Genomic DNA, 26332 nt, shown 5'->3' with positions numbered 1-26332 from the left:
ATCATCTGGTTCCAACTCTTCTGCCATGGCCAGGGATATCTTCCAGTTGAAGATGGTGAACTCAAGGCCCCATGCAACCTGTCCTTGAACATTTCCAGCGATGGGGCATCCATAACTCCTCTGGGCAACCTCCTCTAGTGCCTCAGCACCCCCACAGTAAAGAATTTTTTTCCTAGTAGCTAATCTAAATCTCTTCCCTTTCAGCTTAAAACCATTCCTCTCCATTCTGTCACTACAATCCCTGATAAAGAGTCCCTCCCTATCTTTCCTGTAGCCCCCTTTAGGTACCAGAAGGTTACTATAAGTTCTCCCTGGAGCCTTCTCCACGCTAAACAATCTCAACTCTCTCAGCCTATCTTCATAGCAGAGGTACTGCAGGCCTCTGATCATCTTCATGGCCCTCATCTTGTTCTAACAGGGCCATGTCCTTCCTGTGCTGGGACCCCAGAGCTGGATGCAGCACTGCAGGTGGGGTCTCGCCAGAGCAGAGCAGAGCGGCAGAATCCGCTCCTTCACCCTGCTGCCCACGCTGCTCTGGATGCAGCCCAGGATACAATTGGCTGCCTGGGCTGCTAGAGCATAGTGCTGGCTCGTGTCCAGCCTCTCATCCATCAAAGCCCCAAACATGAAATAGTAAAATCTTGCAAACTTGCAATCATTAAATGGTTTACTTTTTCTAATATAGTCAGGATAGCTTTTCCAGATGCATGCTCATATGTTCATATACACATGCACTTGCATAAAGACATATATGTATCAATTGCTCCATCTTACCCCACAAGCAATATATTTTAACGTATCAACTCTGGATAGCCAGTATAGCATTTCTAAATTATGTCATCTATTCCATTAAAATCCCTTGAGGAGCTTGTTTATGTGGTAGGCATGCCAGGAGTTAGACTCGATGATCCTTGTGGGTCCCTTCCAACTCAGCAGCTTCTGTGATTCTGTGACATTTTTGTAGTTTAGCAAGTGGTAAGTTACAAATTAACTTTCAAATAATCTACCAATAATATATGTAGTGCAATTTTTCTCTGCATAATTTTCAATTATGAAGAACTCAGTTTTATTATAAAAAGGCTAATTAATTCTGTTCAAAGTGTAAATTTAGATCTCAAGTTCAAACAGTGGAGTTAAAAGCTCAGAACTCATGAATTATGTTTAGCATGTTGTTAGCTAGAGTTAAGAGGCTTTACTGAGGTTCTATTTGGAAGGAAGCCATTAGCCTCCTTAAAAATTTAATTTATGACTTAATAAAGCAATTGTATCTTCTTTTTTTCAGACCTACATTGGTGATATACTGTTGCTTGTTAACCCATTTAAAGAACTTCCTATTTATTCTACCATGGTAAGAATTCTCTTTTAAAAGATTGCGGATATTTTTCACAATTCATATAGTTCATTTGACATGCCAAACCCCTACAATTAATTAACATATATGCCCATTTTGTGTGGGGAGCATCTCAGTTTTAGTGTTTTAGCAAAAATTTAAAAATGTCTTCCAAGATATAGCTATTTTTGCTGTGTCTTATTGGTAAAGCAGTCATCTTGATGACACTTTGAATGAGCAGCAGCACTTCTGGTTGTTTAAAAATAATTCCTGATGACCTTGGTGGTTTCTGCCACAGTCAAACTTACAAAAATAGATGCATACTTCATACAGTGGTTATTTTAGTTCACACCCCCTTGCCCAAAACATGATTATGGAGATAGCAATCTTGGATGGTGCACAAAGGCTCAAAATGTCTGTCTGTGCTCCACACCGGGCCTCTCATCTGGGATATTGTACAGCAGTGAAAGCAACATGCTGAGCACGAGCTGAACACTGCCCTGGCTCAGGCACGGGGACGTGGCTTGTGCTAGTCACAGGCAGCATTTGGGCAAGGACAACTTGAGTTGTGTAAAAACACTCAAGAGTTTTGATCTCTCCTTCATCTTCACCCAGACATTTTAGAGATAGTGTTAGTGTAACTGTTAATTTATCCTCCCTTCTTGGCTTCCCATTGATGCACTGAGATCACAGAGATCAGCCTCCCTGAGAGGGAAGGTTCAAATATGTTTATTTAACTTACAAGAGTTATAAAGGGTTAAAAATTTGGTAAGCAAATTGTAATTTGTGGCTGTTTGCTAAGTCACATGGCTTTGTATGTATCAGTAGTAAATCTGAGAGAAAGAAATGCTTTGCCATTCATGGTAGGAGCAGCAGATTCCAAGTTGGGAGTCTGAATTTATTTCTAAAAATGGAAATCATCCATCATCTCCAGGGTTTTAGATGCTGGCATTTTTTCCTGTCACTGTGTATTTTATATTAGCTACATGATTTTGTGCACCAAGAGAGAACTGTAAAGAGGAAGAGTTTACATATTAAAATGTTTCCTGAATGTTTGCTGTATCTTTACTTCTCTGTGATAGATCTATTTAATTAAATTTATCATGAGACACTTTTTGTCCTGTAATTGTTTGGGTCACCTTGGATAATAATTGCTTTCACTTCATCATTGTAATCTGCACTCTATTGTGCATTATGCAGGTATTTCCCAGATGATCAAGAAACCATGGTTGTAAAACCACTTTGTTTTTGAAATGCTCCGGTATACTGCAGCAGCTTAGCTGATATTGTATTAAAGTCTCTAAGTGGTAGATGGTCTATATATTAGAGTAATAAAAAGTGATGATGTCAATTCCTCACTAAATGCTGACGTGCTATATGATGTGGCTCATTAGTTAGCGTTTTTGTTTCAGGTATGTAGTTTGTTAGCTGTCAAAAAGAAAAGGAATGCAAACTTCTTGGGCATGATACTATTTTTAAAACAAGAATAATGCAATGAAAATATTATAATATATATATATTTTAGTAACAGAGACATTTTATGTTTTTCTTTTTTTAAAAAATACTGTTCATAACTTCTCGACAAACATAATTTTGTTACAGTGCACTGACCTCCCACACTTCGTTCCAGTAGAATACTACTAAAGTAAATATTTTGTAAGCAATTATTCATTCTGACATGACAAAGAATCATACATTAATAGACACTGATGTACTTTGCTTCTTACGAAATTCAATGCAATTGTTAGAGGATAATATTATTGCATTTTTACCTGGAAATACACTGTACTACTACACTACACATTATAATAGCATTATACTACAAAGAACATGCAAATATGACTTTGAAGGTATCTTAGTGACTGTAGAAGTGCTTGAGCTGTGGTCACGCTGCTTTGTTACATTCCTGCAGAATTTACTTGTGCCTGATTAAGACAAATATATTCTTGAAGTTTGTGTTAGAAAAATATGTAAACTTGAAACATTTTGCATTGAGCATACACGTGTGAAGGTTTTTCTTTGTACGTTGTGACATTCTGAAATGATTCCTGGAGAATTGGTGTGGATTTGATCTTTTTTTGTCTGGTAGCCCTTAAGGCCTGACTGAGAATGTATATGGAGGATTCATTCAGCTGCAGTGTTGTAGATGCCCCAGGATTGAATAGCTTAATATCTAAATAAATAAGACAGGCATGGGACAGCAAGGGGTGAGAACATCAGGATACCCTCAGAAAAAAGAAAAAAAAAAAAAAAGTGGTTTCTACAGCAGATATTTTGGATTTACTCAGGCTTTAAGGAGAGTATATGTTGCCAGCTGTGTCTATCAGGAGTTATTCTATATTGCAGAGAGAGTATTTGTGGGATGTCATGTAGTAAATTAGTTAGTTTATAACCTATTCGTTTGATTTCAATTTTAAATTTTCATGGGATGTTCATATCTCATTTTGTATATTTTCAAGTCAAGATTTTGAGAAACTATAGATGTAAGGTATTAAAAAATAGCTTACTAGGTTTTGTTTTATTAATGCACAAACCAGTATTGTTAAGTCCTCTAGTTATGTTTACTTTTGTGTCTTAATTAGACCTTCTGTGTTTAAAGCTCTATTTTCTGCAATTAAGGACTTCATAGCTGTTGTAAAAGTATCACCTCTATAGCTAGAGAGATTCTGTTCATAATGCTTATAAAGCTTTACAAAAGACCCAAATTAGGGGGACGAAACATAATTGTTTTGAAATGTATTTGTCATTTTAATTTTCTACAATTTTTCAGGTCACCCAGCTTTATTTAAGTAATTCTGGAAAACTGTGTTCCTCGCTTCCCCCACATATATTTTCCTGTGCTGAAAGAGCTTACCACATGCTATTCCAGGAGCACCATCCCCAGTGCTTTATCCTCAGGTGAAAATTTATCTTTCTATTAATTAATTTGTACCTCCTGCCTTTCAGCTGTTTCCCTTGGGCCTCAGCAGTTGAAATTTCCATTTTATTTTTTTCTCCAACAGATTTTTTTTCTGTGTACTGATCTCTGTATCATACATTAGAGAAAAATAGAAATGAGAAAGGTTTAATTACATCTCAAGTTCATAAATTCTCTTGGGCAATTGCCACTCCATGTAGCTGCATCTAATTAGGAGCAAGAGTTAATGGTAAAGAATTCAAAACTGCTGTGTGTGTTTGCTAATACTACATGAATCAGGATTAGAAATAGGATCTATTGACAATAAAAATGATAAGTCCTTGACTAAATTATAAACCTCTGTGGTGAGGCGCCTGTATTGGAGCTTGCACTCTGCCTCAAATGTCTGTGTGATCATGAGTTTGTTCTTTAACTCTCCAAGCTCAAAATGGACTTTAAAATGCACTTTAGCCTTTATTCAGTGTTGTTTTGATGGTAAATAACTTCAAGATTGTGAATAAATGTATTAGGAATCTGTGAAAAGAGTTTTATCCAAATATGCTGGTTTTAATAATGGTGAAACCTGTCATTCACCTGGAACTTTTTAATCCCCAAATCTGTTAATCCTTCTTTTCTCAAGCTCTCTGAAAGCAGTGGAGAATTTGATGTACTCAGTAAAAGAAATTTGTTATTCAGTCTTATCATCTCTATCTTTCCACATTTTACTTACTTTCATATTTTCTGAATCTTTAAACTTAATCCACAGGATTACAGAATCAATGAGATTATAAAAGACCTTTGAGATCATCGAGTCCAACCTTTGACTGAACACTATCTTGTCAAGTAGGCCATGGCACTGTCCAGTCATTTCTCGAATACCTCCAGGGACGGTGACTCTACCACCTCCTGAGCAGCCCACTCCAATGTCTAATCACCCTTCCTGAGACTAAATTCTTCCTGATGTCCAACCTAAACCTCCCCTCGTACAGTTTGAGGCCATTTCCTGTTGTCCTGTCACTGGTTGCCTGGGAGAACAGGCTGATCCCCTCCTGGCTACAGCCTCCTTTCAGGCAGTTGTAGAGAGTGCTCAGGTCTCCCCTAAGCTTCCTTTTTTTCCAGGCTAAACACCTCCAGCTCCCTCAGCTGTTCCTTGTAGAACTCATGCTCCAAACGCTTCACCAGCTCCATTGCCCTTCTCTGGACTCTGTCCAGCACTTGAATGTTTTTCTTGAAGTGAGGAGACCAGAACTGGACACAGGACTTGAAGTGCAGCCAAATTTCTTACCATGTTACAAAATTTTTTTTCCCCAGTCACTTCACATCTGAGCAAAAGTTCACTCACTGAAATTGAGCATTTTACAACAGGGAAGCATTTCGCCAAATCACTGAAGAACTTACTATCAGTTATTCACAATTATTATCAGATTATAGCAAGCCAGCTTCACTCCTGTATACTTAACACCAAGAGCTGTCTTTGTATAAACTTCTAATGGAAGTTACAGAATAAAATAATGCTATTAGTTATGCTCTTAAGTAGCCAGTAGGTGGACTTTTCTTGGTTAGCTTCCTTCTGACTGCATTTTGCTCTTGCTTTTCAGGATATGAAAATACATTAAGCACTGACAAGATAAGTAAAGAGCTGTCTAGGGAGCCTAAATATAGACTTGTTAAAAGCTAAGGATCCTTAGTAAATCAAACCAAAGATTTATGGCATGCTGATGGCTAATTTTGTGAGTCAAAAAATCATAATGAATACATAAAATGAAATGGTCTAACTTCTTAGCAGACAGGAGTGTCACTATCCAATGATTCTGTTGTGATATAAATCACATTTTTGAGCCAAATAACCTGGAATGGAGAGAAATCCTTGTGTTTTACAGTGGAATGCATTGAAAGCTTTGGATTTCCTCAGTTTAGCATCACCAAAGCCATTCTGATCAAGTAAAAAATATTTATTTTTTTGAAAGTATAGTTCCATATATCATAAGTGCAGTTACAGATTTGTATTAAAACATTGTTTAGAAATACACTGTTCAATTTAGCTCAATTTTAAGAATATAATTTCCAACTAACATGCAGGATTGATCAGTTATAGATAACATTACTGATATTACACAACCCACTCTTTTATGTTTAACAGTTTTGCTTGCACATATTTGTTTCAAATCTAGAAACCTCAGTCACTGGGAGCAAGACTCAGTGTCTCACTTACATACTCAGAAAATGGAGAAGAAATAAATTATTCTGACCCCCAAAAGTGTGCAAACTTAAGTCACTCTTCCCTGGATATATCTTACTATATTAATGGGAATTTGGAGTAGTAATGCTCACTGTTTAGGGTAGTACAATAAGAGATTTGTTTCAGAAGTTCATGCAAAACAGCACACCTGTCTTCCTTTAAATCTGGTGGAAATCTTATATGAACACATTCCATCAGCAGTTTTCCATCATTTCTGGTTATAGTTCAAGTACTGCAGGAATAAGTTCTTTTCATTAAGTATTTCTGCAGTTCTGAGTGTGGTACCTTTGCTCAGAATTGAAAATGAAATGCAAAAAATAAAACCCTGTCATTTTTATTATCTCAAATGACAGATATATTGCTCCTCACATGTTATATATTTCGTCATATTTTCCCTAAATAGATGATTTGTAGAATTTCTTTATACTGGGATTATTGCTTACCAAACAGTAATGATCCAATAATGGGCCAGTGTTCTGAAATCATAAAGGTATAGACACACCAGCCTAATATGCATAAAGTAAGAGTAAGCGGGTACTTCTCAGTACTTGCAGAAAGCAATTCTTAAAAATTGCCTGGAGCTGGCTATTTTCTGACTCTTTTACCTGGGCTTCCTTGATTAACTACTTCCATGTGATGGTTCTGTCTGCCTAAGTCCCTCTCCATCCAATAACTTTTTAACCCGGTGGGGACCAACTGCTGTGGTGGTCTCAGAGCTGGGGTGTTCACACAGGCTTTGTGGGTTTGGGAGTCACCACGAAGGGAGTTGGAACTCCAGCCACAGCTCTTCACAGCCAGGCCGTTCACGTGGATGTCCAGCAAGCACATGTTCCACATGGAGCTCTCCAGCGTGGGTGTCACTAGCAGCCCAGCTAGACTGGCACAAGAAAGCAAAAGAGTTGTATGATAATCCAAATGCCATGGATTTGATGGGTGTAGGTTCTTTAGTTCCTCCTGGGTGTATTATGTCTTGTGTTCTTTGCTTCACATGGCTTTGTATTTTCACACTTTCAATTGGACTTTTTCCTAACAAATTAAGATTTTAATTTTTTATGTCAAAATAGAACTTATTTTTTAAATTATTCATAATATTTGAAGACAGAAAGATTAGACCTGTAATTAAGGTTGTATTAACAAAATATTCATGAAGAAATAGTAGGGAACAGGCCCTCCATCAGGTAGTTATAAAAAAAAGCTGGAAAGCCAAAGAAGGAATAAAGTGAGAAAACTTCATGGAACTTGCCTAAAGCCCTATGTGAGAATAGGGTTTCAAATTCTCTGTTTATTTTCCTTTCCTTTGGAGTACGCTGTTTCTAATTTAACCTTTTTTTATACGTGAAATAAGCCTTCTTTGTCCGTTCCGTATCGCCTTCTAAGGAAGTTTTAGTGCAGAAGAATGCTTTTCTGCTTTGTTGCTAACTTACTCTACTCCTTGATAAGTCAATCCAAACAAAAGTAATAAGAAACCAACATTCATATTGTAAATCGCATTTGGAAAAATATAGTGATGAAACACTTATTTAAAAGAGAAAACAGGAGTTGTTCTCTAAGCAGCATTGAATTTCTAGGGCAAAAATACTGACATTACAAAAAATTTTATTCAACCTCAAATGAAATGGAATAAACAAGATCTGGTACAAGGTACCAAATTACTTTTCCATTGTTAAATTGCCTCAAATGTTCCAAATAATGGTATCAACAATTAAAACTTTTCCTAACATAGCATTTTTTTCTCAGCGGTTCAATCTGTATTTCACTGAAAGTGAATATACCATTGAAATGTACAGAACAACTAAGTCATGTTGTGTCTCTCTTTCAGCAACCACATTCTAGTGAATTTTGTAGCCCTGAACAGTAATGTAGCAATCATTTTGATCAACAACCTCCCGTGGCAGGACTGTAAAATGAACAGTTGAGCCGAGCATGTCATATCTTTGCAGCTGAGTTCCTGCAATGTTCAGAAAACATGAATCTTGAGAAGAAATATTCAAAAATGTACAGAAACTGTCCACTTTTGCTTGCTTGCATGGTCGTGTTAGCTGGGCCACATTTGTCTTGCAGTCAAAAACAACACATAGCTTTATGTTAAAAGTGAAGCAAATAAATGCTTAAGTGGGGAAACTCATGGTGAACACTCCAGTTTCTTTGTTTAAGAAGTAATTTTTTCTGGTTTTAATTTTAAGTTGCATGCCTGCTTTGTAATTCTTGAAAACAGAGGCACATCAACTTTTATTTTAGCATCCCTTCTCCCCACCCTCAATTTCTCCAGTTGTGAGAAAGATTTTTGAAACCTGGAAAAACTTTCTGTTACAGTGGCTGGTTTTGGCCTGGTTTGTCTGTTTCTTTTGAAAGCTTCTAATTGCAGGAAATTAGGCAAGCTGGGAGCTATATTTCTCCCTCTTTGCTTCTGCTGGTGGTATCAGCTTTGCAGCTAATACACTTACCGCTTTTAGAGCTACTGAAATGCTGGATTGCCCGTGCTACCTCTCTAGGCTGCCCGAGGCTTTCTAAGGCATTGAACTACGAGCCTAGCTGGTAAAAAGCTGTAAGTATCTCCACACTTCTGGATAATACAGTATAAGATCTGTTATTTCTAATATTGTGAAACGTCTGTAAGGGAGGAATATCCTGTCTGTAAGGGAGGACTAGTGTCCTGTTTCAATTTTTCTCGGTTCCTGTTAGTGACAACAGGCAAAGAAACATGGAATCTGGAGATTGCCATTATAAAGGCTAATGCTGGATCTTAAGAATAGAGGCAGAATGGTACAATTAGTGTTTGGAGAGTGAAGTCATCATTACATGGGCAGAGATGCATATTTTGTAGGGTGACATCAAGTACCGTCTGACTTTTGAAACTCTTTCAGAGTCAGAAGCCGAAAATCTGACCAAGGGATAGTGCCCTTAAGGAGAACCTTGTCGTTTCTGGAGAGTTGCTAATTTCATATTAGTTGCGACAGTGACCATCTTGACATTACACAATTCCATTTACTCTTAGACCTGGTTTAAACATGGCTTTGTGACCTCCTAGTTTAGATCTTCACATAACATAGAATCATAGAATGTGAAGAGGTTGGAATGGACCTTAAAGGTGGTCTAGTCCCAACCTCTGCTGCCATGGGCCTCCCACCTCCCACTAGACCAGGTTTCTCAAGGCCTTATCCAACCTGGCTTTGAACACCTCCAGGGATGGGGAACCCATAACCTCCCTGGGCAACCTGTTCCAGTGTCTCACTCCCCTCACGGTACAAGATTTCTTGCTAATATCTTACCTAAACTTCCCCTCTTTCAGTTTGTATCATTACTCCTTTTTCTGTCACTACAGTTCCTGACAAAGAGTCCCACTGTGGCTTCCCTGTAGGCCTCCTTCAGGTGCTGGAAGGTTGCTATGAGGTCTCCACACAAACTTCTCTTCTCCAGGCTGAACAGCCCCAACTTTCTCAGCCTGTCTCCATAGGGAGATGCTCTTATCAACTTTGTGACCCTCCCCTGGAGTTGCTCCAACAATTCAATGTCCTTCTTATGCTGGGGACACCAGAGCTGGATGCAGTACTCACAAGAATGGAGTACAGGAGGAAAATTGGCTCCTTCAACCAGCTGGCTATACTGCTTTGGATATAGCCCAGGATTATCTTGGCTTTCTGGTCTGTGAGCACACACTGCTGGCTCATGGTGAATTTTTCATTGACCATTGCTGTCAAGTCTTTCTGCTCAGGGCTGCTCTCTGTCACTTCTCTGCCCAGCCTGTAGGTGTGTCTGGGGTTGCCACGACCCAGGTGCAGGACCTTGCACTTCGCTTTGTTGAATTTAATGAGGTTTGCATCAGCCCACCTCTCAAACATGTCAAGGTCTCTGGATGGTATCCCTTCCCAGCATAAAGTGTCACCCCACAGCTTGGTGTCATCAGCAAACTGGAGCACTTGATCCCACTGTCCATGTCACTGACAAAGATGTTCAGCAATATCCGCCCCAGTTCCTACCCCTGAGGGACACCACTCATCTCTGGTCTCCACATGGACAACGAGATGTTGAACACCACTTTTTCTGTGTGATGATCCAGTCAGTTCTTTATCCACCAAATGGTCCATCCATCAAATCTCTAATTTAGAGACAAGGATGTTGTGCAGGACAGTGTCAAACACTACGTAAGTTCAGGCAGACAATGTGAGTTGCTCTGCCCCTGTCCACCAACACCGTAGCCCTGGCATAGAATAGAGACTGATTGGTCTATAGTTGCCTGTCTTCTACTTTTTTTCTTTTTTAAATGGATGTTAATATTTTCCTTTTTCTAGAGAGCAGGGACTTCACCTGACTGCCACAATTTTTCAAAAATGATGGATAGTGGCTTAATAACTTCATCTGCCAGCTCCCTCAGGACCCACAGCTGAATTTCATCAGATACATCAACATGTTGGCAGATTGTAAACCATTGCAGTCTTGGACCATAAACCTCCTACTGATGCCAGTAGGAGTTTGAAGTCCAGTGTCAGCCTCCACCTTGATAGATATAGAAACATGGAAAACATAGACAAAAGCAGTTTGACATATCCCATATAGTAATGACAAGATCTGTCATGTCACGTAAGACTAAAGTTTGCCAGGCAAACAATAAGATATTCACCAAGCTGCATGTATGTCCCATGAGAGTTGAATGAGATTAAATGGTGCATTGCTATTCAAGTATGGAGCTCTTTTTTGTCCTTCCCTCTTTTGTTTCTTCCTTTTTAATTGATTTCTCCTTTGAAGTGATATTTGAATAGATAAAGGAATAGCGAGACAGCTACTGTATTTTGCTGCCTTCTCATTTTCAGAAACTAAAATATGCAGATAACAGATTGACCAGCCATCACATCCATTGTACTTGTGAAAAATCTAAGTGGCTGTTGTATAAACAGCCTTTTAAATTTGATCAAGTGAATAAATGAAGGAGAAGCATCAAATTACATTTTATTTGGTTCAGTTGTCTGTAAAGAAAACATCATCTTATAATTCAAGTAAGAAATTCTTGCCTAATTTTTTAATCAGACTTCACTAACTTAATCCTTTCCATCTCTTTTTTCCTTTTCCTTCCTGCTTCATGCTTAAAATGCACCTGCTGATTTTTCTTCCTTCCTCCATCCCACCAGTTTTCTATTGTTTCTTTCCACCTATGTCATTCTATTTCCTTTTGCCTTATTTACTTTAGTCACTTTGCCTGTCAGAGATTCTCATTCTTTCGGATATTTATTCCACATCACAAACAAGAAATCACAATGATCCAGACAGAATCACTAAAGTCAGAGTGTATTTCAGAAACTGAGCAGGTTATAAAATCAATAAGCTTTTCCTTCTCCCTACTGTTCCTTTTTTATTTTCTTTCCCTTCTTCCTATTGTATTCTTCACTTTCCATTTCTTCTGATTCCCCATCATTACCACAGCAGTAATTTTCCCATCTGCAAAGAGAACCAGGCAGCATAAGTGAGCTCCTTTGCCGGACAAAAGATAAAGGAAAACATAAAATCTGTGCTATAAATACCTTCAAAAAAGCTTGAAAGCATTGGATTTGATTGGCTTGACTAGTGGTACAAGACAATGTCTCTTGACAGCTCTGACAGCCCTCATGAACATAGACAGTCAGTCTATCTCCTGTGTTCTGTTCTTAATTTGTCATCCATAAACCTTCTGTTATTTGAAATGAAAGTTTGATGGAGGTACCTTAAATCCATTCAAACAAAGCTAGCAGAGAATATAAATAACGTTTCAATTGTGAAACTAACAATGATTCCTCCCTTTCTTCCTTGCCTGTCATGTTGCAGTGGAGAAAGTGGTTCTGGGAAGACTGAAGCCTGCAAACAGATAGTGAAACACCTCACTTGCAGAGCCAGCTGCAGCAGAAATACCTTTGATACGAAGATAAAACATGTAAGTATCATTCTGATCACTGAGTGGAATGAAGCAAAACCTTGGCTTCTTGGATAGGCAGAGATATTTGAACTGTACAGAAAAAGGCATCTGCTCTGTAGAAATTCATAAATGCTTTGTTTTCACCTTTGAAGTCAAAGGAAGTTTTTCTCCCTGAATGGGAATGGGATTACGCTCACATTGATGTGATAAGAGAAATCTCAAAAGTGGAGGCAGTTTTGTTTCTCTTTTTTGGTGACTTTGAAAATCAGTGGTGCAGTGAATAGGAGACATTTCTGTGATAAGGAACTGTTTCTTAAACATTAATTGCTTTCAGTAAATGAATAAATTTGCCTGTATGGTGTGGTGATGCTTTTGTGGATGGTATAAGTGTTGAGACATCTGAAGTAACAGTATGCAAGACAGCAACTGTAAACTTGCAGGAAAACTGCAAGGATTGAACAAAGTTATATGGCTCAATATTTGTCTACTAAATATATTTAAGAAACAGGTAAGAGTTCTGAATATTTGTTCAGTCATATTTAATTTCCAAAATATATATTTCCATATATCCATATTTAATTCCCTATAAAGGTTCATACTGACATTTTAAATCATGCTAAATCCTGGATTGCCAATTCAAATTCTTTTAAAAAATTACCTTTCCTGATGAAACTTCTCATCCCAGATCTCAGGTCAGAGACAGCTATCAATGGACCTTAATCAATGGAGGTGGAAGAGAATTATCACAAATTTTGGTTATAGAAAGATCCTTTACAACTAGCTTAGATGGGATATCTGACTTTAGATAGTAAAGGTAAATGTATCAGATCTCACCCATAGTGAATAGAGAAGAGATTTTAATTTATTTGCCTTTTAAGGTGCCTTAATGAACAGAATAGTCTGGACTCATTCCTGCCGCAGTTATGCATAGCACCATTAAATTAATAAAGCTGCACTGGTGCTGAATTAGTGTAAAGAGCAAGTACATCCTAAACAACACTACTGGGGTGGAATTGGAACCTAAACTAGGGCTGACAAGTTTTCTGCTGCCACCTACTGCACAGATGGCTGGTTTAATTAATAATTGTGAAGGGTTTGATTTTTAGAGCTTCTGTCTTTGTGGTTTGAATCACATGTTATCTGTGCCACTCCACAGACTTCTTCACCCCCCCCCTCCCCCAGCTAAGTCATCCAGTTTCATGAAAATGGTGATGTCAGAACAACAGTGTACATGGACCACATTGAAATCAACTTCTAAGGATGCACAGAAGAAAGTTCTGAAGGGAACCTGTCAGAGTACAAGGGGTGTGAGCAGCTAACTATACACAAAAAAGCTAAATACAATGGCTGTGACCATGAAAGCATAACATGGATATGCATTTGTGAGACATGCCGTAAAAATGTCTGAATCTATTTTTTCCTAGGTTTTTCGCTAGTATAATCCTGAAGTAATTCTATTTGAAATCAATAATTTATGCCATTTCTGACATTATATAAAACTTGTAAATTCCTTTGTTGGGCTGCTAGTATTGACTAACATCATAAGATGTCTTCAAAGATTCTAATATTTTTACTAAGTGTGCCAGCTCCAGCAATATGACTCCAGTCACTCATATCCAAACTACTGGTAAGGACGCAGCTCACATGTGAATGACGGTCTTCTCCTTTCACTTACAACTTCCACTATTCTGACATTGCTTTTTTTTGAATTTTTTTTTTTTTTGAGCTGTCTTACTTTAATTTCTATTTTGGAAAAAAAACCTGCCAAGGGTTTTTTTAAGTACCAAGATGAAAAATGGTCGTCTTTTTTTTCCCCATTTATTAATCCCGAGCAAACCTCACTGATGTTTCTTGAAATATCTTCCTATTTATTTCCTCTCTTATTGCTTCTTTACTAATTTTTGCAGGTAAACTGTATCTTGGAGGCCTTTGGACATGCTAAAACACCCTTGAATGATTTTTCCAGCTGTTTTATAAAGTATTTTGAACTACAGTTTTGTGAGAGAAAAAAAACATTAATTGCAGGTAAGTATCATTTAATTTGTTTATTTTAATATCATGCACAGAATGTTAGATCAGAGATCCCAGTGTGCCGTACACAGAATTGGACAATAAGGGCTGTCCAAGTTTGTGAAAGAGGCACGGGGGATTAGGCAGTGTCAGAGGAACAGGTTTCATGGCGTGTGAACTGATCACTTCTCAGGCGTGAGCAGTGCCTTGTTCTGAGCAACCACAAGGTGGCAGGGAAGGACAAGAAACAAATTGACACCACAGACTCCTCATATTTTCCAGGAAATCATGTTTCGCTTTATTTCACAGATCAACAAACTGAGAGAGCTGTGTAGTGCAACGCTGTGAATGAAGAGTTAAAAAGGGATTGAGTTGTGCACTTTTACCTAATATTGTGTTGGGTATTTTAAGTATCCCTTAAATTACTGCATGATAATATAATCTGTTTAGTGAAGAATAAATGAACAAGTTTATTCTGTAATACTGAAATCGGAGGTAATTTATTACAGCTTAGAACTTCTTTTGAAACAACTAGGAATCATATTGATGTTTATTCTTGTTAGAGGCAAGATAGTGTGAAATTTGTTTTCAGAGTAAATGTGAGTCTCTAATCCCTTGTAAGCAATCATTAGTGCGACATAAAAAGAAATACAAGAAAATGGAGCAATCTTTCAGTTTGATTCTGAAAACTCTGCTCTTCAAAAGCAGTCAGAGAGAGCTTTAATTTCTGGTCCACACAGGTCATCATAAAGTTACTCAGTGTCAAAGCAAGGTATGTCTGCAGAAATAACTGCACATAGAGAGTTTTCGACTTGCACTGCTCTTCCTTGATGGAGAAGCTGTATGGCAAGACACACTTTTGTTCCAAATAAATTAGGTTCCATTAGATAAACATTTCCAAATCTACTCCCTTTTTTATATAATTTTAAATGTGTTTATGCTTTCTGAAGGATTTCCTAAAAAAATTCTTTGGGAATATTTCATAGTGGGAATTACATTTTCTTACAGTTCACTATACTCTAGAAAATATGATAGTTTCTTCAGGGAAAATGTTACTGCATGGGAAATTACTATCACTTTTTTCTGGTTTGTTTTATAATGAATGCAGGATAATTGTAAAGGAAATTCAAAACTAAAAACTTGTGATTTTGTTTTTCATTTATAAGCTCTTGTGGGAGGAAAGCAAAATTATATATACATTAGCATGGACTGAAGAGCATCTCAGTTGAGTTTGTAAAAATAAAGATCAATCCCCAAAGACAACATTTTATAAATCCTTTGTATTGCACATCTTTAATTTGAGTATATTGTGTTTGCAGGGCGTGGGTTTATGAACAGCTTTACCCAGAACTTCCAGTTTAATTCATAGCCATTGCCTGTGACAGAATCAATTAAGTAGGTTCTTGTGTCAGTTTTCTGGTACACTAATTCTGTGTTTTTATCATTCTCAAGCCACAGGCATTAAATGAGAAAATGTAGGGGTAGTCAGGTCCATTAACAAATAGAAAAAAATTACTTGTTTACCCTGCTATTCCCCAATTATTTAGGAATTGTATCAATTATTCTTACCAAACCTAAGGTAGCCAAAAGTTACATAATTTACTGTCAAGAGAGACAAGCCTTACTTCAGCAGTAGAAGTGTGTTCTATATTTCTGAAATTTGCAATTCTTCCTGCTCTTTGATTTGTGTAGTAGAAGTTGCCTTTTCTCGGCCACTGCTAAACATCACTTCTGAGTGAAATTGTCCCAGATTTAGACCCCCATAAATGAGAAAAGAATCAGGCATGTTGTGTTTGGCAAGTTTAAATTCCACCCAGGGATTCTCTGTATTTTTTTGCGAGATCATTTGCAGCAGTATTTACTGTCCTGCACTGTTTAAACATTAATTAAAAATTTAAATATGCAGAGCACCTGATTTTGCTGAGCCGTGATTTTATAACTCACTGATATTAACAGGGCTAAATCTGTTTGATTTGTAAACAAAAATCCAAGTGACACTAGACTGCCTCCATCAAAGGGTGCAGGTGGTTTAAACTCCTCCAAAGACAGATCTTACTGGTGGAGATCCAGAACAATTTGCTGAGGGACGGACGTGCAAAGTACGTGGGTACACTTTTATTATGGAGGACAAGCTCAAGACGGCACTCCTTGCGTTTTCAGTGGACACCGATGAAGTTTGTGACAGCTTCTTGTTCATGCTGAAGTTCTTTTAGACCCTGGAAATGCTCTGACTTTTGTCACATAAGGATTATTCTTCTAGCAGAAAGTAAAATATACCTAAATAACAGAAATGTTCCCCATAATTTTCAATATTAGGTTTGATTCATTCTTTAGCATAAACTGTATCTTTGCCACGATGTCTTGAAAACAAGGATGGAGCCTTTTAGTGTGGTTCTACTCAAAGCCAGTACAGATATCTGAAGAGGTTTTATGTAGTAAAAGGTTTTATATTAGAACAAACACTTAGAATAAACTACAGACCAGCCATTTCATTAAGTTTCTAAAATAAATTCAGAATTCAAAGATTGATCTTCTGGCAAAAAAAATTAATATCATTCCTAGAGAATGATGAATTCCTACAGCATAGTAGCAAAAGGCTGATTTTTTTTTTTTTTTTTTCTTCCCAGAATGGTCCTTCAGGTAAGTTCATATCATTTCTAAGATGAAAATTAATGCCTCTATAAATTTCCTCAGATTACTTAAAAAGAAGCTTAGGAAGAGAAAATAAAGTCTCAAAATTTTCTGACTTGCTTTTCAGGCATTGGTTTTCTCAGTCTTCACTTTTTGAAAAGCAAAGACTGATTTTTTTTTTTTTTAAGTTGCATTGAAATGGACTGACAAATGTTATTGTCTTTAACAATAGCTGTGTTTAGGACAGCATGATTTTTGAGAAGGAGCAATGTAGTTTCTAAGAATGCACAGCTGAAAGACAGATTTCACTGGCCCCACTTTTAATACAGAATCTGTTTGCTGACTGTGGAGCTGTTGAGTAGATCAAGTGAGCAGTTAAAGGAAGTACAAATCTGTTTGTGCCTGGAAGCACAATTTCCACTGCGCAAAAATGACAGACTTCACTTAGGAACTCTATTATTTTCTCCCTTTTATTTCACACATAGATTAACAAACCTACTTCACTTTGTAGAAAAGCGTACTACCATGATAATTTTCTTTATGACTCCTTTAGCACCATTAAGATGTGCTGTGTATGATTCTTGTTGATTGGAAGCTTGGCTTTTCTTAACAGTTCTTCCAACTGCAGGAGATGCTAGTTGTGATGAAATGTATTTAGCCTTATTAAAGTGCAGGTGACTTGAAGTACCTGGAAAGGGCTGAATTAATTTGTGTCATCTGAATAAGTGATGTTGCCCAGCATTAAAGTTAAATGATAGATGACCTTTGGTAACATTTTTCCTGCTTTTATTAATCAATGAATGTTAAAAACACCTGAAGTGGTGGTTATGACAGCCTTATTGAAGAATATTGCGCACAAAATGTGATTAAAGATTTGAAGTGGACTCTTTTCAAATTAATTGATGGTCAGATTAGTTTTATTGAGAAATAAGTTACAAGCACAATAAAAGATGGACATCATCCTTCAGGTTCATCTATTCTGTTTTACCCTGTAGGAATGACAGCCGGGTAATGATTGATTCTGATGAAAGTGTGTGTCTGGGCCAGTCTGCCTGATTGCATTGCTTCAATTTATAATGTGTTGCAAAGGTACTGGAGCCAGAAACATACATGATTTCCCAAGTGTGCCTTTTCACTTCCAGTACAGGTTTTGGTTTTTTAGTTTTTTCTGTAGAGTAGCAGCAGAGGATTAGATGGATGATATACAATTTCTCATAATACAGATTCCATAATGGAGTTCACTACTACCTTTTGTAGGATGATTAAACGGGCCAGATCATGTCTCCTTGGTTCAGCAAGTCAGACATACAACTCTCTCTGACAGTCCTACTGTCTCTTTTCCAGAATCCCAGGCATGATTTTTGTTGCCAGCACATATGTCAGGCCACGTCTGTGGTGTTAAGTAAAGAAAGCATAGAGGATGTCCCTGGCTAATGTACCGCTGACCTTCTGTACTCCTTAACTGAGATGTGTCCAGGATGGTTTGGCCTGTGCGGAGTAGTTCTTTGAGAGACCCTGCATAGTTATATTTAGTTCAAGAACATAATTTAGCTGCTGAGACCTTTCTCAATACAATATGTTCACGTTTCACCCATTTCATTTCCCTCCAGTCTACACTGTCTTTCAGCAGTATTCTCAAAGGTTTTGTTCCCTCATACATACTGTTTCAAGTAACCTCAGGTTTGCTGTGTTTATTTCAACAGTATAGACAGGAATTTAAAGAACTTCAAAAGATGGGAAGATAGGTGGAATTTAAATTAAAATGACCAGACAGATACAGATGATATAGCAATAACCAACCTAGCAGTGAATGAGCTATTGTGGACATTAGAAACTGCATGGTGGCAGGAACATGACATGCTGCCTGCTGGCCTAGTCATTAGGCTAATGCAACTACCGTGCCTCTGATACACACTCTCACTCACCAAATTTCACTTTGCATCGGGCAACACCTGTGAGCCCAAAACTGGTTCTGAAAATAACGCCTTAATCCCAGACATCTTAAAAAACTAAAAAAAAAGAAAAATTCTAAAAAGACGTGAGTGATATGCATTTAGAAAATATACTTGCTGTGCTGCAGGATGCACGCACCAATGTTTACAGTCACTATATGTTCAAGAGCTACTTCCAGTTCATAAAGAAAGGAGTCCTGGATGAGTTGGTTGAAAACCAGGCTATGGGAAGCTATAGTTTAATATTCTCATCTGCTTACAGGGTTTCAAAAATATAGCTCCTCCATTGCTGAGAAGTACACCTTATGCTCTAAACTCAACAGTCCTTTCCAGGGTGAGGATCCTTGCAAAGGCTCTGTGAAAGCTCTGCCATTAAAAAGCCTAAACCTGCAGCAAAATGGACTGTGTCCATGTGGTGGAGGTGCTCAGTTGTGTGTGAAGAGACATGCTTCTGGTCTTTGCACCACAGCTACTATTTAAGTAATGGTAAGATAAAGTATGCCAGCAGTTGGGTAAGTGGGAACTGGGATCAGGTTCCTACTGACCAGAAAGGCCCTGACCTCTAGCTACAGTTGGACATTCCCTTGTTCTCTTAGTCTCTTGCATCTGGAAACATGGGGTGTTCTACTCTCAGGGGAGAGCTGAAGAGTAGCCTGCCCAAAATGGTGAATATCCCCGTCTCTTCATGGATATCTCCAAAATGCCTGTTATCTTGTGAAGAGGTGCATGGATCTGAGGGCTCAGTATTTCCTTTGCTTCTGTGCTTTGCATCTTTCAGAATCTTAGTGGGCCGGAGGTTATGTATGATCCTGTAAGCTGCATTTCTGTAGGCAAATCTCACTCATATTCAACCTCCTTCACCTCCTTCCCAGACTGCTGATTCACATGGCTTCTCATTTATCCAGGTCGTCATAGCCCTTCTGAGATGCCCATGTTTCCCCAGGCTCAGGTTAGTGAGCTTGTTGATAACCAGTTCTGCAGAGGATTTGTCTCTTTGTAGCCATCTAGAAGCTAGGTGGTTAATCTAAACTGTTAATTTCCATGTTCTTGATTACCAGCAGAGAAAGAAGAAATGCTTCCAAGTGTGTTTCTTTCAAGAGGTCTTGAATCTGTCTTCCATCTTTCTGTTAAGGAGGCTAGAATAGATGCCAGTGCTCAGATGGCTACACTTTGGTGAGATGACTAACAGCTTGTCTCAGAAATTCTTGCCAAATACAGCAACTGGTACAAATCAACATCAGTATCTTTAAAACTAAGTAGTTTTAATGGTAATGTAAAACAGTAAGTAAGGTAATATGTTTGTTCCACCAATTTTAATGAAGTTAGGTTTTATATATGATTAATATAGAAAACCGTGAGTATGAATGGTAATACTATATTTTATATGCTCCCCTCAGATAATTTTATAAGAAATATTGTTTTTTCTTAACTGTTGCAATGTTGAATGGTTTAAGATATTTAAGTTCAGAACAATCAGTATAATGATGAATTTATGTGTTTGTTTCTTAATCAGCTAGGATTTATACATACATGTTGGAGAAGTCTCGTGTCATTATCCAGCCTCTCAACCAGAGTAATTTTCATGTTTTTTACTTCATGATGGATGGGTTGTCTGCTGAAGAAAAATACACCCTGCACCTCAGTAATTTGTCTGCACACAGGTAGGAAAGCTACTTTATATTTAGTATTAATAGTTTTCTTATTATAATGCCTCTCTGCTGTTGAGGTCCTTCTTCCAAGAGTTAAAATTTTTCTCCTAACTTTTCAATGAGCTCTGACATTTTTTATTATGGAACACCTGCTCATGAGGATTTAGTTCTGAAGTACATGTGTACTCTCTTAACAAGATCATTTATATTCATTAGTATTGTTGCCTTACAGGAGAAAAATAATAGAAATTCATTAGTTGTCTTTCTGTCTTCTGTGGCCTAGAGTAGGTCTCTTGTTTTTGTTTTTTTTTCCTGCTGAAAGGTTTATTTCTTAAAGTAAAAACTGTTTTATTTATTTGTAATTTTCTTATGTATTTTGATGAAATATCACTAAATGTAACTGGTATCTCCATTTTCATTTTGATATTTACTTTGCAAAAAATTAGTAAGAAAAGCAGAAACAAAAGTTTTGACTGCTTTGAACCCAAGGACGGGATTCAACAGTGGCACCTAAAATTATGTCTTTCTGTGTGACACCACATGAGCTGATTGTCTTGGCTCCCATTTGCAATCAAAGGAGATTGAGTCCCTACTCAGCTGCATATAGACTTACACAGAGATGTGTTCTTTGGGTGAACTGAACCACATTTGTGGCTTCATAAACTGTGCTGATTACATCACCTTTAACGGTAAGAGTTTAAATGTAAAGAGGTGGATATAGACACCCAAATGGAGTGTATTAAGTCTAAGGCTTAATATACTCCAAATGTTTACTACAGGAGGAGCTTTTGGGATTTTTTCAGGAAATTTTGGGAGTATCTCAGAATTTATTAATTCAGATTATTTTAGAATTAAAAATACTCCTAAAATAGATAATTTGCCTTTTATTCTTGTCTTTCCTAAGAAGTGTCACTGAAATGAGAGAAGCCTATTTAGTATTAATGATCTTCTCTTAAACTGACTACCTTTAAAATGAATATAGTGAGTAACTGTAAAATGACCAAGAGTAATTAAAATTATGTAAGAAGAATGCTTCAGGTTTTCATATCTAAGCCTTTTTCCCATGGATTATTTTTTCTCAACTTTTTCATCTTCCACCTTGTCTAGTCACTTGAATAAAACAGCAGTTCTAGATTTAGGACCTGTAAATAGAAAGACACCACATCAATTTTTGCAGAGAAAAGATTCCTTTCTTATGATGTTTTTCTTAGACAGAAGCCTTCAGACTACCTTTGTTTGGTAAGGTTTTAAGCTGTTACCATTTCTTATACAGAGTAGCATACCGCACTATCTCTGAAGAAACCTCAGGCTAAGTTCTTCTGCTAAAAATTATTCACTTCAAAGCAGGGAGAAGAAGAATTAAATTCTGTATTTTAAATCCTTTGAGGACTTGGAAGACCAAAGTATTTTAAGTTCCTGATGATTACTTTATTCCTCTTCTAGCATAAGTTGTTTGGAAACTCAGTTTGTTCAGAAAATGAAACAGTTTGAAGTTGCTTTGCAAGAAGCTCAGACAGGAAAGAACTCACCATAAACCTGAATAATTAGATTCACATGAACAAAGCTTTATCTAATAAGATATCTGATCATCATCCAAAAAGAACAAAATAGTATTTCTAAATAGATGTCTGAACATTGCAGTACCAAATCTTCAGAGGTAATTTGTAGCTGAAAATTTGCATAAACCTGCTTTTATCAATAAAGCTTTGCTTTGCCTATGTAGATTGTATCTTGCATTACTGAGAGTGTTTGGGCCAAATTTTTCTTACCTTAAACTCCTGAGTGCAGTACTTCAGTGAGATAGATCTTTCTCAGCTGATAAAGTGAAATCAGGGATGAATTTCTACTGCATCAAACTCACTCATGAATAAGGAAGGCAGAATCTGGCCTCTTTTATAAGTTCATTATTTCTGGCTCAGTCAAATTTCGATGAGATCGTATCATTCTGGTAACACCCATAAGTGAATTTTTCATGTTTTCTTTAGGCAAGTGTGATCTTGACTCTAATGGTAAAATTAACTTGATAACAGGCCTTTTGAAACCTTTGGCAGGTTGTTTCAGCCCAGCTGTTTTTTTAATAATTTTTCTGTTCCTGTTTGCATTGTTTTATATTGCACTTTTATGAAGATTTAACAATCTTAGTAAATAATGGCTATTAAGATCATAAACTATCCCTATTTTAATATTGTTTTCTTAAGCCATTGCAAGATAAGAAATGAGACATAGCATTGTTTATTTTATTCTTATTTTAGATAAAAGTACCTCAAAGATTTAAAGTAATTTTGTCAATATGATGCTGTAAAAGATGAGATGTGGTTCATGTTTTATGTAATATATAATCCCGGACTGAGAGTTAATGTAAATTGCTTAGAGGGAAAATCCCTCCCTTTTGGAATCACTAAGAATTTCTGTGGGGCTGGGGTTTTTCCCCATTGTTTAGGGGAAGTTGTCTGGTTGTAAATCTCTGCTGTTTGGTGCTGTCCTGAGAGGGAGCTTGCACTCAGAAACTTAAATTGTGTGTTCTTGCAAGCATTATAATTGCTAAGGCATCACGTGAAGACAAATAGCTGGGCACTTTCTATTGAGCCTATGCACAACTAGGATGTTAGAGTAGCAAGCATTTAATCTACATAGGAAAGGATCTGAGTGAATACATCTTCCATTGAATCTGCATGTGGATCATGGTGGGTAAAGACAGAAGTAATTGCTGAAAGGTAAGATCAATTTTCAAGATTGAGCAAGGGAAGCCTGTCAGAAATGAAGAGTGAGTCTTGAAAGGGCAAGTAGAAGCTTTTTGATTTGCAACTAATCTCATGTGTTTATTACATTCAAAAACTGATTTTTATCAGCAGGTCATTGATTGAAAAATTCCAAAATTTCTGTTAATTTACTGTGTTTCAAAGAAGTCTAGGACTTCTTTATCTTGATGTTGATAATTATGTGTAACACAGAGACATAAGCAATTTGAAGTTATATTCTCAATTTGCTCTTGATTTGCTCTGGATTGTTTTTTTTTTCCTGGGTGCAGATACAGTCCATGGCTGTAATCAGTAATTTGGGGTCTGTGACGTTTAGCCTCACAATAAAAGCATGTACTGGCTTTTCTAGCTCATTAAGTTTAGCCTCACAGTTGCACTAGGTGCAAACTTACTGATGAATATTGCAACCAAGGTGAAACAGAGAGCAGTAAGAGAAGTGACAGTGGTGATAGATTGGTTTAGCTCAGTTCACAGAGGTGATTACACAGGATCATTTTAATGCCTTTGCTTCACAATTTGCCTGATATTGGTTGGTATCGGTATATGATGACTAGAGGAAAATCCAAGCGTTAGACTTAAATTACAAAATAAATTGCATTTAAATGTTGTGAATGAAACAGTTAGATCTGTAAAGTTGCATCAGATGTTCTCATCCTGCTGGAATGATAATTTCTGTATGAAGTGCCAAATTACATCACTTTATTAAACTGCCATTAGACTTTGTGTGATGAAACTCAGCATAAGTTAGTTGTACCAAAATTCTGAGTCTCACCACAGTAAAGCCTAGTGTTGAGGCTCCCTGAACTTCACTGCTGAGGATCAGTTTAGTTTTAAAATCCTGCTGTCAGAATAAAGCTCTAGGCTATCAGGAAAGTGGACTTAATTTTATTTCATTTTGGAAGGAGTGTAAAGATCATACTCAGAGGTTCCTCTGCTGTATTCCACTTTGCCATTAAGGGATTTGTCAGCACAGGAGGAGAGAGAAGCTGTGGCAGGAGATGTTAGGATCACCATCCCTGAAGCTGAATGTTCTTGAAGGTCAAGTCCTCCTTCTTCCAAAGAGACCTTCTTCCAAAGGTCTCTTAAATTTAAAACAAGCATTCAAGTCCTGGTTGAACAAGTTGTTTGGGTTTTTTTGTTTATTTTGGTGTTTTTTTGTACAGGTTTTCCTGCCCTAACTTGATTACATGCAGCACATTCCTTTTCTCCAAAAATCTTGAATTTTAAGTACATTAACACTTCAAAAACAACGCAGTAGTACAAGTAGCTCAAGTTGTGTATACTATCATGCCTAGAGAGCAAAGAATATAAAGACTTTCGAAGCACACTTGACAATCTTTCTAAGTAATGTGGTAGTATGAAGACACAGTTTCAAACACAAGGGAGATTTCAAAAACAAGGCAGTTAGGTCTAAGTTATTTTTGCTGGGATTTGTTTCAGTACAATAAGTGAATATGAAGAGGTGAAACCCTAAGTAAAAATAAAACAGTTTGTGGTGTTTGTTGTTTTTTTTTTAAACTGCGTGGTAACAAAAAAATGTAAAAATTATTCACTTCCATCAGTTTACATCTTCCTGATACGATTTGCTTATATTTCAGCTGTGTAGAGAAAAGCTTTAACTGTGAACATTTATTTCTTGACTATCTTCTTGCAATGCTACCATGAAAATCTGATTTGCAATGAGTAGTACTATTTTAAGGGCAAAATCTGTACATTCTGAATGTAATGAGGCAATTCCGTTTACTTAGATTCCAGCAAGGTCTGACAGCTAAACTAAACCAGGCTGGTTATCAGGAAGGTAATGGAGAGAGATGTAAAGCAGATTATTTGTCTGAGATTCAGGAGCAAATTTAAACTTGTTTGAGTGAGTTTTATATCTGTGTAATCTGGAATATTTTCAATGTCAAAAGAATTGTCTAAATTTTGCCTGTTACCTTTTGCGCTTTTCTTGTTTGTTTACTTTTGTTGCTTACCATGTATTCTTTTCCTATTTACAGTGTATTTACTGATGTCTGAACTTTTAAACTGATTTCTTTTTTGAGATTGAACCATCTTTCCTGTGTGTAGGTCATATGCATATTGCAGCAAAATGTGCTTTCACACTGTTGTCTTTAATATGTTTTTCCCTGCCCTCTTATAACTTCAGCCTCCAGTTCCCATTTATCCCAATACTCTTACCTTCTTCAGTTTTCCTTTGTTTTCCTCATTCATGCAGGTTTTCGGAGAAAATAGTGCCCATGAGTTTCTTCAACTTGTTTTTTTCTTTATATGAGCAGGAATTGAACCAAAATGAATGTTTATATTTTTGTGGGTTTTTTCCTTAGGCTCTTTTTCTTCTCTTATTATTTATTTGAAACTCAGGCTCCATTAATCGCTTGGACCATGATCTTTAAGTGTCACTGTTGATCTTTGCACTTCAAAGGAAGCGTTGAGAGACAACTCCAGTAAATGACTGATGTGTGTGATTTGTTATGCTGGATAGTAAAAATCATGACTAATTCAGTTTTATTGAGGATGGACACCAGAAACTATATTATATGTTGTATTAAGATACAACGTTATATTTCAGAGTTATATTGAGTAGAACTAATTTTATCTAATTCTAATGTAACATTTCAAAATACATATTTTCAGATATATCTGAGATTAAAAAATAGAACAGAATGTAGGTTTGGGGATTTTTTTATTATTATTCAATATTGATTCATAAAAAAGAATATTCAAAAATATTGATTTTTTACTCTATGTTCTAACTCATCTCATTTTTCTTATTTGTGTGCTTCACTTCTCTTCAGCTAGCTTTTAGGTTTAGTCTCATGTTTTAGGCTTAGGCTGCCATATTTTAGTGAAAATTAGATGGAACCCTAAGGAGCCTATTAGTGTACAGTAGCTAAGAAATTTTTCAGTGTTTTTTAATAGGGGAAATATGATGACTGGACCATGTAGACTAAACCTTCCTCCTTAAGATCATCACTGAGTATGTTA

General features: G+C 36.9%; 1 protein-coding gene across 5 annotated transcripts in view; it reads left to right on the top strand.

Moving 5' to 3' along the window:
• MYO16 (myosin XVI) overlaps window positions 1-26332 on the top strand; it is a 377180-nt gene that overhangs the window by 210606 nt on the left and 140242 nt on the right. For all 5 annotated transcript variants that reach the window (XM_032100576.1, XM_032100572.1, XM_032100573.1 and 2 more), the window contains exons 12-16: window positions 1283-1348; window positions 4101-4228; window positions 12259-12364; window positions 14254-14371; window positions 20453-20600. In XM_032100576.1, coding sequence (XP_031956467.1) covers window positions 1283-1348; window positions 4101-4228; window positions 12259-12364; window positions 14254-14371; window positions 20453-20600 — 566 coding nt within the window. The remainder of the gene's footprint in view (window positions 1-1282; window positions 1349-4100; window positions 4229-12258; window positions 12365-14253; window positions 14372-20452; window positions 20601-26332) is intronic.

The sequence above is a fragment of the Corvus moneduloides genome, chromosome 2, assembly GCF_009650955.1.
Source record: "Corvus moneduloides isolate bCorMon1 chromosome 2, bCorMon1.pri, whole genome shotgun sequence".
Lineage (NCBI taxonomy): Eukaryota > Metazoa > Chordata > Aves > Passeriformes > Corvidae > Corvus > Corvus moneduloides.
The sequence above is the reverse complement of the archived record's forward strand: the minus strand, read 5'-3'. Positions and strand labels throughout refer to the sequence as shown.